The 11,886-nt window shown below is 49.3% G+C and overlaps 1 protein-coding gene across 7 annotated transcripts in view; it reads left to right on the top strand.

The window, feature by feature from the left end:
• The first annotated feature begins 1,440 nt into the window (after positions 1-1,440).
• The window catches only part of SORBS3 (sorbin and SH3 domain containing 3), a 30,499-nt gene continuing 20,053 nt past the window's right edge, over positions 1,441-11,886 (top strand). For 2 of the 7 annotated variants that reach the window (XM_086703459.1, XM_086703458.1), the window contains exons 1-2: positions 1,441-3,140; positions 7,038-7,192. In XM_086703459.1, coding sequence (XP_086559585.1) covers positions 7,086-7,192 — 107 coding nt within the window. In that variant the 5' untranslated portion in view covers positions 1,441-3,140; positions 7,038-7,085. Of the gene's footprint in view, positions 3,141-7,037; positions 7,193-7,908; positions 7,929-8,529; positions 9,270-11,886 lie in introns of those variants that run through there. The other 5 variants (XM_086703460.1, XM_086703456.1, XM_086703457.1 and 2 more) reach the window with 5 other exon arrangements.

Here is an 11,886-nt window from a genome sequence, read left to right as displayed (position 1 = left end):
AGGCCTCCAGTTATGGAATGAGTAAATCATGAGAATAGAAGGCACAACATAAAGAATACCATCAGTGATACTATAATAACGATGTAACAGGACACATGGTAGCTACAGTTGTGGTAAACATAACATAATGTATCAACTTGACAAATCACTGAGTTGTACACCTGAGATGTAACGTGTATCGACTATACTTAAAAGAAAAAGAAAAAAAAAAAAGATGGGGCGGGGGGGGGGGGGGGGGAGGATGTATTTTACAGGTACCCTGGGAGCTGTTGAGGGATCAGCCAGAGGGGGTAAGAAGTCATGATTCAAGAAAATCAGAGTGAGTTGAAAATAAAGCAACAAGGAAGTTAGGTTTAAAAATTCAAATTTTGTTGAATTCTAAAGATAAAGGTATTTCTTATGTTCTGTAGAAAGCTGGGGTGTGTGTTTCAGCAGTTGAGAAAGTTGTGTGGTAAACGTGTCTCTGTGTAATACACACAGCTTCTGAAAGTGAGACTGTCAGTCTATACTTTATATGTATTTACACCTGTGACTCAAGATGGTTTAGAAGGCATGTGCCTTGGGGAAGTATATATATATATGGATATATATATTGTGGTAACAGGACTTGTTCTTCACTTTAGACTTCGTTGGAGGGTTTTAACATATTTTCGAATGTTTTCATCTAAACAGTAGCTCCCAAGATGGCTGGCTGCCTGTTCTGGGTTTGCCTAAGGCCATCATTTCAAACAAACATTTTCACTGCTGTCAGAGCTCTGCAGTATTCCCATTTTCAAAGCCTCTTCTATTATAGTAAATCATACCCCTGCGGGTTCTAAAGATACTAAAAATACTTTTCTCTTGTTCTCTTTTACTTTAAGGTCCTTAGGGACCTTATTTTCTTCAACTTCTTTTATCTGGGGAAAAAAAAACAACACTTCTTACATCAGTTCCCTAGACATGTTGGAGGACTCTTTTATATACTTTACTGAAATATCATTTTAAAAATGACACTTCCCAAGGACCAATTTTTCCATTTGTGTTTACGTCTGCATCATAAGAAATTTCAAATCGATCAGGTGACCATTTTTTTTTAAATAAAAATTTAAAAACTCATCTAACACAAGTTTAGAACATACATCCTTTTTAAATCTCTGTGTTCTGAATATTTAAGAGCAAACCCCCCCCCCCCATAAGCCAAGGGGTGTGTGTGTTTAAAGGAATACTAAAACAGGGGCGCCTGGGTGGCGCAGTCGGTTAAGCGTCCGACTTCAGCCAGGTCACGATCTCGCGGTCCGTGAGTTCGAGCCCCGCGTCAGGCTCTGGGCTGATGGCTCAGAGCCTGGAGCCTGTTTCCGATTCTGTGTCTCCCTCTCTCTCTGCCCCTCCCTCGTTCATGCTCTGTCTCTCTCTGTCCCAAAAATAAATAAAAACGTTAAAAAAAAAAAAAAAAAAGGAATACTAAAACAAATGCCACCTCAGTTTCTTTTAAAACCTCAAGGCAAACACATGGTTATGGGTCTGACATTGCTGGTCTGCTGGCCTTTTGTGACTAGATATTGACCAGCAGAGTGAAAATTGCTTGTCACTCTCTGATGGGCTTGATCTGGCTTCTTGCCTAGAGATAGAAAATCAGGCCCTCCAGGAACATTGGTAAATTTTATCTACATTTATATTGCCTTTTCTGTTTCTACACAACAGTTGCGGTTCAATGAAACAAGTTCCTGTCAATAACAAAGAGTTGATTTCTTATCCTAATAACTTAGGTATGACTTCCTGATACTGTTCAAAATAGGAAAAGAAAAATCCTTTTATTTGTTTTGTCAACAGAATATTATTATTTAATATTATTAAGGAGCAAGGGTGGGAGTTTTTAAAATTAGGTAACTTTGGGGCCCTTTCAGCCTTGTCATTGTCTCACAGATCCTCTTCTAAGTAATTTTAAAACAAAGTTTGAAGCAGCTGCCCTTTGTAAGAACATTACAAACCATGCTTACATGACACACAGCTGGGCTTACTGCTCATGGTCATTACTCGCGGGTCTTCTCCAGCCTCTCTGAAGGAGCAAGGCTAAAATCACTTCCCTCCACCCTCCTTTGTTTTATGTACATATTGTAGCTGATCTCCAGAATTTTTGACCATGCTTTATCTATAAATATAAAATTGAAGTTCTTGAGAATTAACCGTTTAAGTTAAAATAATTAGGAAGAGCTTGCCCCAGGTTGACTAATTTATAGTTTTTCTTTGTATTACCAGTTTTTTTCCTCCAGTTTTTCTATTGAAAGGTATTCCTGAACCCATAAAGACTTGTTAAGATATCATTCTAGAATCCCCACTATTTATTATAGTTGTTATAGTAACAGTGGAACCCAAGTTTTTTTTTTTTTCAGAGCATTATTCAGTTTTTCTTATGTAGGCAGAAATGATTTCAGGGGAAAGGTGAACCCAAAGCCGCAGTTGTGGGCATGAGGCTCCAATTTCCTAAATCATTTGTGGTTATAATGATGGATAGATACCACCTTGTCTGGCACCTGGTCCACAGCTTTCCTGAAGTCTGCTATAAGAGGGAGTAAAGGGCAGCCTGGGGGCCCCCAACAAGAGCTGGAGGAGGGTCTGGATGACCTGGAGGGTAGTTCCAAAGCAGTGTTGCCACAGCCCCTCTTCGGCACTGCTGTGATCAAATGCTCATAGGAAAGCCTGAAGAGAGAGCAGATGTGTATGTAGGGGAAGAAAGCTGTGTAGTTGAAAAACAGGGTTGTTATTCTTGAGTTGTACAGAGAACTGCGTTAACAGTAAAGCTTTGTGCCATTGACAGGGTGTGAAAGAGGCTACCTGTGTTACTCTGAGACTTGTGACCTGCCCTGCCTATGTCTAGCCAGCCAGAGTGAATGGGGCCAGGGTTAGCTGCCTTCATCTATGCAGTCACAAAGGTAAAGGTGATACTGGAGAGGATATTCCCTCCTGGGAGGCCTTGGCCTCACGCCCCAGCAACCTCGGCCAGACTGGCTAAATAACACCTTTGTCTGAGACAGGGTTATGCATGTTCTCCTCTTCTACACCCTCATGACAAGTCAAGGTGGCTTAAGATCAAGAAGCAAGGACATGGATGTGGACTATCCCTCCGAGCAGCTCTAAAGTAGGGCCATGCACATTGCCTTCCTGTAAGTTCTTGCCCAGATTCCCTTCACTTCCTTGACGTAGCTATCTCCAAATAACTTGTTGTGTTTTGTTTCGCATGTTAAAGTGGAAGTGCATGTAATAAGGAGGCCTACCACAGATTTTGATTTGCGGCAGTAAAGACACATTTTTTGGTCTGTCAGAGAACCTTTTTGAAGATGCCATCATGAGCACCTTTTCCTTTCTCAGTGCACTGTGACCAATATTGTTTTTTCCTAATAGAAATGTCAGCAGGCATTTTCTAAGAAAGGATCCTGGTTTCGCTTCCTGAGGTGGTCAGACATAAGAGTAGCTGGTGATGGTCATTTTTTTAAAGGCTCTTCTGAATGATAGATTATGTGCTTGTGCTGAGAGATTACTTGCTTTTTCTTGCTTTCAGTTATGTTTAAGAAAATGGTGAAAATGTTATTTATTGGCAGAAGTGAACAAGTCTTTTTTGTGATCAAGAAATTAATCTGTTCAAATTTTATTGTAAATTGGAAGTCATCTTTAAAAAAAAAAGAGCACTGTTAAAATTAAATGATAACTTTATTGGCTTCCTGTGTCTTTATTTCCTTTATTTCCTGTTAGAGGCACTTATATTTGGCTCTTATCCATTAAATAATTCCAGAAGTCAAGGGAAGGCCTGGTGTTTGATGTCTGGTCTGGTCTCTGATAAAGGAATCTCATCACAATAAAAAAAAGACCTCTTTCCTTCACCCTCTTCAGCCCTTCCTTTAGTTTTAGACAGGCTTTGGTGGCTGCAGGGTGCTCTCCCACTCAGAATCCACTGCCTTGCCCCAGCCTCCTTCCCAGCACTCTGCCCACCACTAACTCAAGTTCCAGCTCCTTCTGTTGCTTCTCTGGCAGAGGCCACTACTTGTAGAAAAGGAAGAAAGACATCCCAGAAAATGTGTAGTCTTTACAAAAGATATTAAAAATACTTTTTATTGTAGTAATTTAATAACTCTGCATATGATCCTAATAATAACAGGCATGAGTTCCATCTTGGGAAAAGTCAAAGGAGCCAGAGAGGCGTTGAATGTGGAGCTGAACTAACAAGAAAAGGAAGTGTAAGACCAGCCTTTGATTCCTTTGAAAGTAGAACTACCCTGAGGTGCTATGGACTCAGAAGGGAAAATAAATGGAGGATTGAGGGTAGGGCAAGCACCCAGGGCCCTTGCAGAGGAAAACGTATCTGAAGGAGTTTTATCAGTTCTGGCAGTAGAGGCAGAAAGTCTAAATCGAGGCCCTGCCAGGCCTAAGTAACGCAGTTTTACCAAAAGTACGGCCACATCAAGGGCCACAGTGCAGTTTACAGGCCTAAAAACAAGCCCAGATTTCTAATAAGCTGGGTAAGCATTTTGGGATCTTCGTTATTCCCCAATAGCATCCTGATTTAGCAATGTCCTTATACCGCAGCTAAACATTGAGTAAAATGAGGCAGTGTTTGCCCTTATTTCCAGAGTTGTGAAAAAAATTATTTAAAATACTGGAAATTAAGAGCTAAAATGCAAGCTCATGTTTACCTCCCACTACATGGAGACTCAACCCCTACTTGGCTGCCTGCTTTATGTAATTACATGGTCTTTCTGGTTTTTCTATCGTGACTTGCAGGTTTTAGGAAGAAACTGATGTTGATCTAGTAGATTCGTAACAGTGGGAAATTAGGCTTTTTAATGTTGGTGCAGTTCAGGGGAAGGTTCATCATAGAATCAAGGAGTGGGAAGACAAAGTCCTACTTTGAAGGCCAGTGGACACCATAAAATTGTGCTCTGATCAACATATCAACCGTCTTGTCTTCCTCATCTCAGTTTACCTGCACTAGGAGAGAAGGTTGATGCAGACCTACTTTTCCAGCTCCTGGTCTGTGTGCCCTTCTTTGTGGCTGAGTTAACTTGGCTGGGTTTTCCCTCTGAGGTCATCATTTATTTATCCATCCCTTATAAAACCTGCTTTCTAAAGAGCTGACAGCCATTGGCTCGCTCTTTCTTTCCTGAGAACTAAAAGAGGTCCCTCCAGCTCAGCTCTTCTCAAAGGCACCACATCTGCACGTGACACTTGTTCACTCATCTATAAAAGGAGGGAGAGAGAACAGTCTCTGATGTGATGTCATTGTAAAGGCTTCCTTGAATATAGACTAGACAGTTGGACAAAGGGCTGAGTTCTCTCGCAGCCTTCGGGCTGGAATGGGACTGACTCAGAGGACCCTGAATAGGTGTCGCCTGTTCCGTCCTGTGTGTGCTAGGGGGAGATCTGTGCAAGGCAGGCCTGGAACCCGCCTCCTCCATCCCCGTGAAGGTCCACTCACTTGCCCCAGCCGCCGGGCCCCAGCACTGACCATATTTGACCTGTGGTGGGTATTTTTTCACTCCGCTCTGGTCTGCTGGCTTTGTTCCCCTGGCAGGAAGAGAACACTCTTCTGAGAGTACAAATAAATTTGCTCAAAGCCTAACCAAAGAATATACTAGAGTTTATCCGTGTGGAGGAGAAGAGAAGGAATAGCAGATGCCCTTCCTTTGCCTAATGTGGAAGGACTGAGGCACCGGGCCAGGAAGCCACTTAGCTGCTCAAGGGTGGATCTGAGTGCCACATTCAAATGCCAGACTCCCAGTACTAGATAAGGAAACTCCTCAAGAAACGGGACTTCAGGTGTATGTCTTCTGGGATCCCTGGCTTCTTTTTCCTCACTTGAGAACTAAAACTGAACTCTCTCTGCTCACTTACTTACAATAAAAAGCTCCTTAAGGGTTCTTTCCACTCATCCTTCCTCTTGGTGACACAGGTTGGTTTTCAGAGTGACCCATATCTCTGTATGAAGAGCCACCTTCTTCTCCTGAGGCTGCATGTGAAGAGCCAGATCTATTGGGAGTCTCTTGGCTAATCAGGGTGGTGGGCATGGACAGATCTCTGTTGACATGAGTGTCATGGGATAATTCACAGAACAAAAGGTGGCAGGCTGGAGGATCAGGTGGGGGTGGGGCATACTCCTGACCAGGATCAGATAGCTAGGAAAAACAGAGTAGTTATGTAACTGTGTTTACTATGGCTCAGGTGACTCTGAGAAGGCAGAGGCAGCCCCCTGACAGAAGGCAGTGCCAGAGACTGGGAAGAGTCACAGGGAGGGAGGTCCCTGTTAGATAAGGGAGTCACCAGAGGAGACAGTGTATTGGGATGAAAAGAATTTTTTTGTTGTTGACAACAGCCTGTCACCTGGGACAGCCTTCTCTATCCTTAGCCTCTCCCTAAAGCATGCCAGCTGTCTGTGGGGTTGAGCCAGCAGCAAGTAGAACTGAGAGTGGAGGGAAGAGTCGAGAAATCAGATACCTGTTTCTTGGCTAAATCTTTGGACTTTGCTACTTCCCGCTCCCCCCCCCCCCCAACCCTTAATCTTCCACTTTTTCTAGGAGGGATTCTTGTCCCTAAATGTGGGCAGGAAAGGAGGAATCAGTCAAGGTTCCTTATGCTCTATGCTCCCACCAATCTCTCATCCTCCTTGCCATGAGGCTGGATGGCCACCAGGGAACCTGCAGGGATCCTATTCTAGCTCCTCCTTGGTCTAGGCACATGGCCTAAGGCTCAGAAGGAGAGAAATTTCCACTGGATCAAGGGCAGAGCAGGTTCTGATCTGAGAGAGGTGATAAGCCCAGTAGAGCCTGGGCCTAAGTAGACAGGTAGAAGTCAGAGCAACTGGGGAGAAAGGCTCAGGTCTCCAGTGGGACCTACCAGGCCTCCTCCTACAAAGCTGTTTACTGGACTCCCTATTCCCATAGAGATGAAACTGGTAGCCAGTCCCCAGCTCCTTGCCCCTGGCGGCTACCTCCCTTTGTGAGAAACAGGAAGTGAGGACCTTTGTCAGCTCAGCTGCACCGTCTACATTAAATATTTATCTTGGAGTCCAGGTCAGAGCCCTAGAGAATAAGAGACGCTCGCTGCTAGTGAGAGAGGGTATGGCCAGGATTCCTGGAATTGGAAGATCTTCAGCTTCACCATCTTCGGAGAACAAGGAAGAACGTGAACGAGATGTGGCCCTTCTTAGTCGCAAGGATTCTGACAGGTGGGAAAAGACTGGTGACAAGGGAAATGGGCACATATTTTATCCCTGAGGGAGATAAGAGGATGCTGCCCAGGGTGGGTAAGCAAGGATCCAGGCTTTAGGGGCAGGAAAATGCCCTGCTGCTTGTCCTCAAGAAGTCCCAGAAGGCCTATGCTCCTTTCTGCAGCTGTCTTCTGTGGGCGGGGCTATCCATCCCCTCCCTCCCCTCAGCTTTCCCGGAGAACCATGGATTGTTGGAAGGGGCCTTAAAGGTGAACCCGTTCATTCAGCTCCCTGCTCGGTGCAGCAATTGCTTTTATAAAGATGCCCCATAATCGGTAGGCTTGGAACCCCTGTAATCATTCTAAAAGTTCTTTGGAAACCTTGGGCCTGCTTCCAGGTATGCACCCAAGGGTCTCACTTCTGCTAGTGCAGCCGGTCTGTTTCCCCACAGCAGTCCCGCAAACACTGGAAACTAGCAGCATAGCATGCCTGTCTCTCAAGCTTCTCCACAACCTAAACATCCCTCCTTCCTCTTTCACATGCAATATTGTTTCAAGCTGGTTCATCACACTGGGATAGCGCTTTTAACTGAATTGAGAAAAGATAAAGCTAATAGCATCAATAATGGTGGGATTAAAATTTTTTTTTCATCTTTCTCCATTCTCCCTCCCTTCTCAAATTGGAGTGGAACGATGTGCTTGGAAAACACTCTAAAGTGCATGGTGGCCCCAGGGCACCAATCTTAAACCCATAGGTACACATAAATGTTTTCTTATTTTTATAATTTATCACTGATTACTCTCAAAATGGATCTGAAATTGCCCAATAACTACTTGCTGTTTGGTTGTTTTGGGGCTTGGGGTCCTAGACACAAGCTAAGGGCTAAGAAGTACTCCAGTCTTTACATTAGCAGTAAAATCTACACCCTCTGTGGGGACACAGAGGCTTGTGGGAGAGGGGAAAGAAGGGATGGCCAGAGGGGTTGGGAGCCAATGGGCGCGGGCTCTTGGGACTGGTGTCAGAGCCTCGGGAACAGCGGAAAAGCAGCAAAATCAAAACAAATAACGGTGTATGGGAACACCAAGACCCTGGTAACCCCATCCCCGCCAAAGGGACCCCGCCCTCATCCTCTTCAGGGGTGCGGCGCGCCCAGGGGGCCGCTCCCTAAGGCCGATTTCCTCCCGCCACCGCCCTCGGCGGTGCTTGCACGTGTGTGAGCATCCGCCCATTTGCTGGTGCACGCGCGCCTGTGTGCGTGTGTTTGTTTGCACACGCCCGGACACGCGCTTACGAAAGCACAAAGTCTGTCTCCCCAAGTAGGGAGGGAGGCGGCGGGACCCTAACTCGGTCCGCTGAGCTACTCCACTTGTTGGGGTGCCCTTATCTCGGCCCCAGCCTGTCTGCATCTCGGTCCTGTCTCCGGGGCTGCTGGCTCGGTATCAGTTGCTGGCTTGACCCGGGACCTTTAATCATTCCTGCCCCCTGTCCTGGCTCCGCCGTGCGGGGCTGCCTTCCCACACGCTGGAAATGTCGCTGGAAACTCTGAGTGGCGCTCGCCAACCCCCCCACCCCCGCCCCCCACCCCCCCCCCCCCCCCCGGCCCGATGCCAGCCCTGCGGTGGGGGCCGAGGAAGGCAGCTGGGAAACCAGAGCGGGCTCCCCAGGGACCCTCGGCGGCCCCTCCCGGCGCCGCCCGCGGCCGGCCCGGCCCCCTCGGCAGGGGGCCACAGCGTCCCCGCGGGCGCGCTCCGACGGAGGGCACTCGCACGCCCCGGCCGGCCGGCCGGAGCCCCCGCCCCGCAGGCTGGAGAGGCCCAGATTGGAGGGAGACAGACTGCGCCGCCCGCCCGCGCGCTTGTCGCGGTCCTCCCTCCCTGCGCGTGCCCTCGGCCCGGTCGATCCCCCTCTTCCTCCTCCCGCGCCCTGCCTCGCGGAGCCGGTCCTGACCCGGTCACGAGGGCGGGTGGCACAGCCCAGACTTCTCCCTGCCCTCCCTCCTCGAGAGCCCGCCGCGGCCGCACCAGGCAGGAGCCGGGCAGAGATGCTCCTGCCCTCCCGGGCGTCCTCGGTCCGCGCCACCTGCTTGCTGGGAAAGGTAGGTGCTGCTAAGGGGAGGGGGCGTCGAGGAGGCGGGGGCCCCGCAGGCGGGGAGGGACCAGTGCCCAACCCGAAGGCAAGGCAGCGTGCCCCTCCCCCTAGAGTCTCGTCCCCAACTCTGGGGTGGAAAGAGGTGAAGAAGTCCCTCCTCAATCTAGAAAAGGCGAAATTCGAGAAAACTTGCCCTTGTCCACGTGGACTTGTATCTGGGAAATACCTGGAAAAACGCCTAGGGCCAAGCCCCCAAGGTCAGGTCCGTACTTGGAGGTGCAAAGGAGTCTGTCAACTACAAACAGGGAGCTACTTCACCTCTTGCAGCCCTTGGGGTGAAGGACTGCCAGAATTCTGGGAGGACCCCAGAGGTTTCCTGGCACCCTCTCTGTCCTCTGCCAGGTGCAGGACCAGTGCCTCCGTGCCCCCATCTCCGTATGAGAGGTCGCTCTTAGTTTCTGCTGGCACAGCCACTGAGAGAAAAAACTCAGCCCACTCTTCCCCACCCACAGCTGCCTATCTCTAGAGGATACCTGCCACAGGCAACAGTGTTGGGGAGTGGCTTGCTCCACCACCAAGGATCAGCAATCCCTGAAAAACTGGGTGCGGGGAGGGGGCGACCTCCTGTCCTCCCCATCCTACCAGAGGGCAGTTCTCTTTGAGCACAGCAGGGTGGGACGGCAGGAGGGGGAAGGAGGCCTGGGTCAGCTGATGGCTGGGACTGCAGATGCTGACCTCGCATCTTGGTTTCAAGCAGTCAGCTGGGAAGGGAGGGGCTGCTGCTAGGACCCAGCCTGCCCCAGGCCTCTGGATCTCCTGCTCTCCCCTGCCTCAATTTCCCCCTCAAGGGGAGGGAGAACAGCGGAGCTGGGGTGTGTCCGCATGTTTTGCTTTTGGTAGGAGTCCTAATTGGATCCAGCTGGGGAGCTGCCCCTCCTCCAGCCTCAGCCCTCACTCCCCCCACAGCCAGGGATGGGCAAGGAAGAGCACTGTCCCCAGTAGGTCTTTCAAACGGTAGAAGAAATCCCCACTCAGAACAGAGACAGGGACCTGCCACCAGCCTTGTCGGTACCCTCCAGCCCCTGTGGCCTGAGCAGGAACAGGGCACAGGATGTAATCACAGCCCCCTATTGTATCTTCATCCCCTCTAGTCTCTGTAGACCTTGTGCTACCCCTATGAACCCCTGCTGCACAGCCCCCCCCCCACAGCTACCCTTCAGCTTACATCCTTCTGTACCCACCCCCACCCCATGCTCACATGTGTCCCACCCCCACAGTACCTCCCACACTTCACAATCACAGCTCTGCACTTACATTCCACCACACACAAACACAGCACCTCACAAGGCCCCCTGGCCCTTCTCACGAGCTCCCAAGCTCCACAGGCACACACAGGCCTAACTCGAACACACAGGCCAGAATGGGTCCAGCCCCGGCAGTGGAGGTTGGCCTAGCTCTGGTCCAGTCCAACAGCACACGTGAGGAGGGACAGCCCTGTTGGGCAGCCTGACCACCTTCATCTCCTGGGTGCCTGGAGTCCCCTTCTCCTGACCAAGCCTTTGCATGAGGCAGAAGAACTAGGCTGGCCAGTCAGGTGTGCCCAGCTCTCTGGATCCTCAGCCTCTCCCTAAAGCATGCCAGCTGTCTGTGGGGTTGAGCCAGCAGCAAGCAGAACTGAGGGTGGAGGGAAGAGTCGAGAAATCAGATACCTGTTTCTTGGCTAAATCTTTGGACTTTGCTACTTCCCCCCACCCTTACTTAATCTTCCACTTTTCCTAGGAGGGATTCGTGTCCCTAAATGTGGACAGAAAAGGAGGAATCAGTCAAGGTTCCTTGGCTTGTTCAAAAAACAGCATAGGGGCACCTGGGTGGCTCAATCGGTTAAGACTCCAACTTCAGCTCAGGTCATGATCTCGCGGTTCGTGAGTTCGTGTCCCGCGTTGGGCTCTGGGCTGACAGCTGGAGACTGCTTCAGATTCCGTGTCTCCCTCTCTCTCTGCCCCTCCCCTGCTCATGCTCTGTCTCTCAAAATGAATAAATGTTAAAACAAAACAAAACAGCCTAGAGGATAGGGGCACCTGGCTGGTTTAGTCGGTAGAGCATGCGACTCTTGACCTTGGGGATGTAATTTTAAGCCCCATGTTGGATGTAGAGATTACTTTAAAAAAATAAAATAAAATCCTAAAAAAAAAAAAAAAAGCAGCCTGGAGATGTAAAAGAAAATGGTGTATGGGGGTGGGGGCACTCAACACCACCTCTCCATCATAAGCACCCCCCACTTTGTTCTTATCCACAGTTTTGCTTTCCATCCCACCCCTCACCAGCACCCTGAGCCCTCTGAGGCTACAGTCCCAGCGAAGAAGGCCAAAGAAGGGAGCGGATAGTCCTTTGAGCCTAGAAGGAGTGGTTCCTGCTGCCTGGAAAGGCCCCCACACTCTCCCCCTCCCATAACCTTGGCCCCGTTGGGCAGTGGGCCGGTGGCCTTGCTGTTGTTCAGGGCCTCTCCCGCAGCCCAAGTAACCTGTTGTGCCTGCTGGCAAGCCGATGCTCACAGAGGGACTGGAAGAGACAGAGGGAACTGAAACAAAGTCCTGAGTGCCCAGGCCCTCCTCTGCCAGCTGCCC

The sequence above is a fragment of the Puma concolor genome, chromosome B1, assembly GCF_028749965.1.
Source record: "Puma concolor isolate L17-30 chromosome B1, mPumCon1.1.hap2, whole genome shotgun sequence".
NCBI lineage: Eukaryota > Metazoa > Chordata > Mammalia > Carnivora > Felidae > Puma > Puma concolor.
The sequence above is the reverse complement of the archived record's forward strand: the minus strand, read 5'-3'. Positions and strand labels throughout refer to the sequence as shown.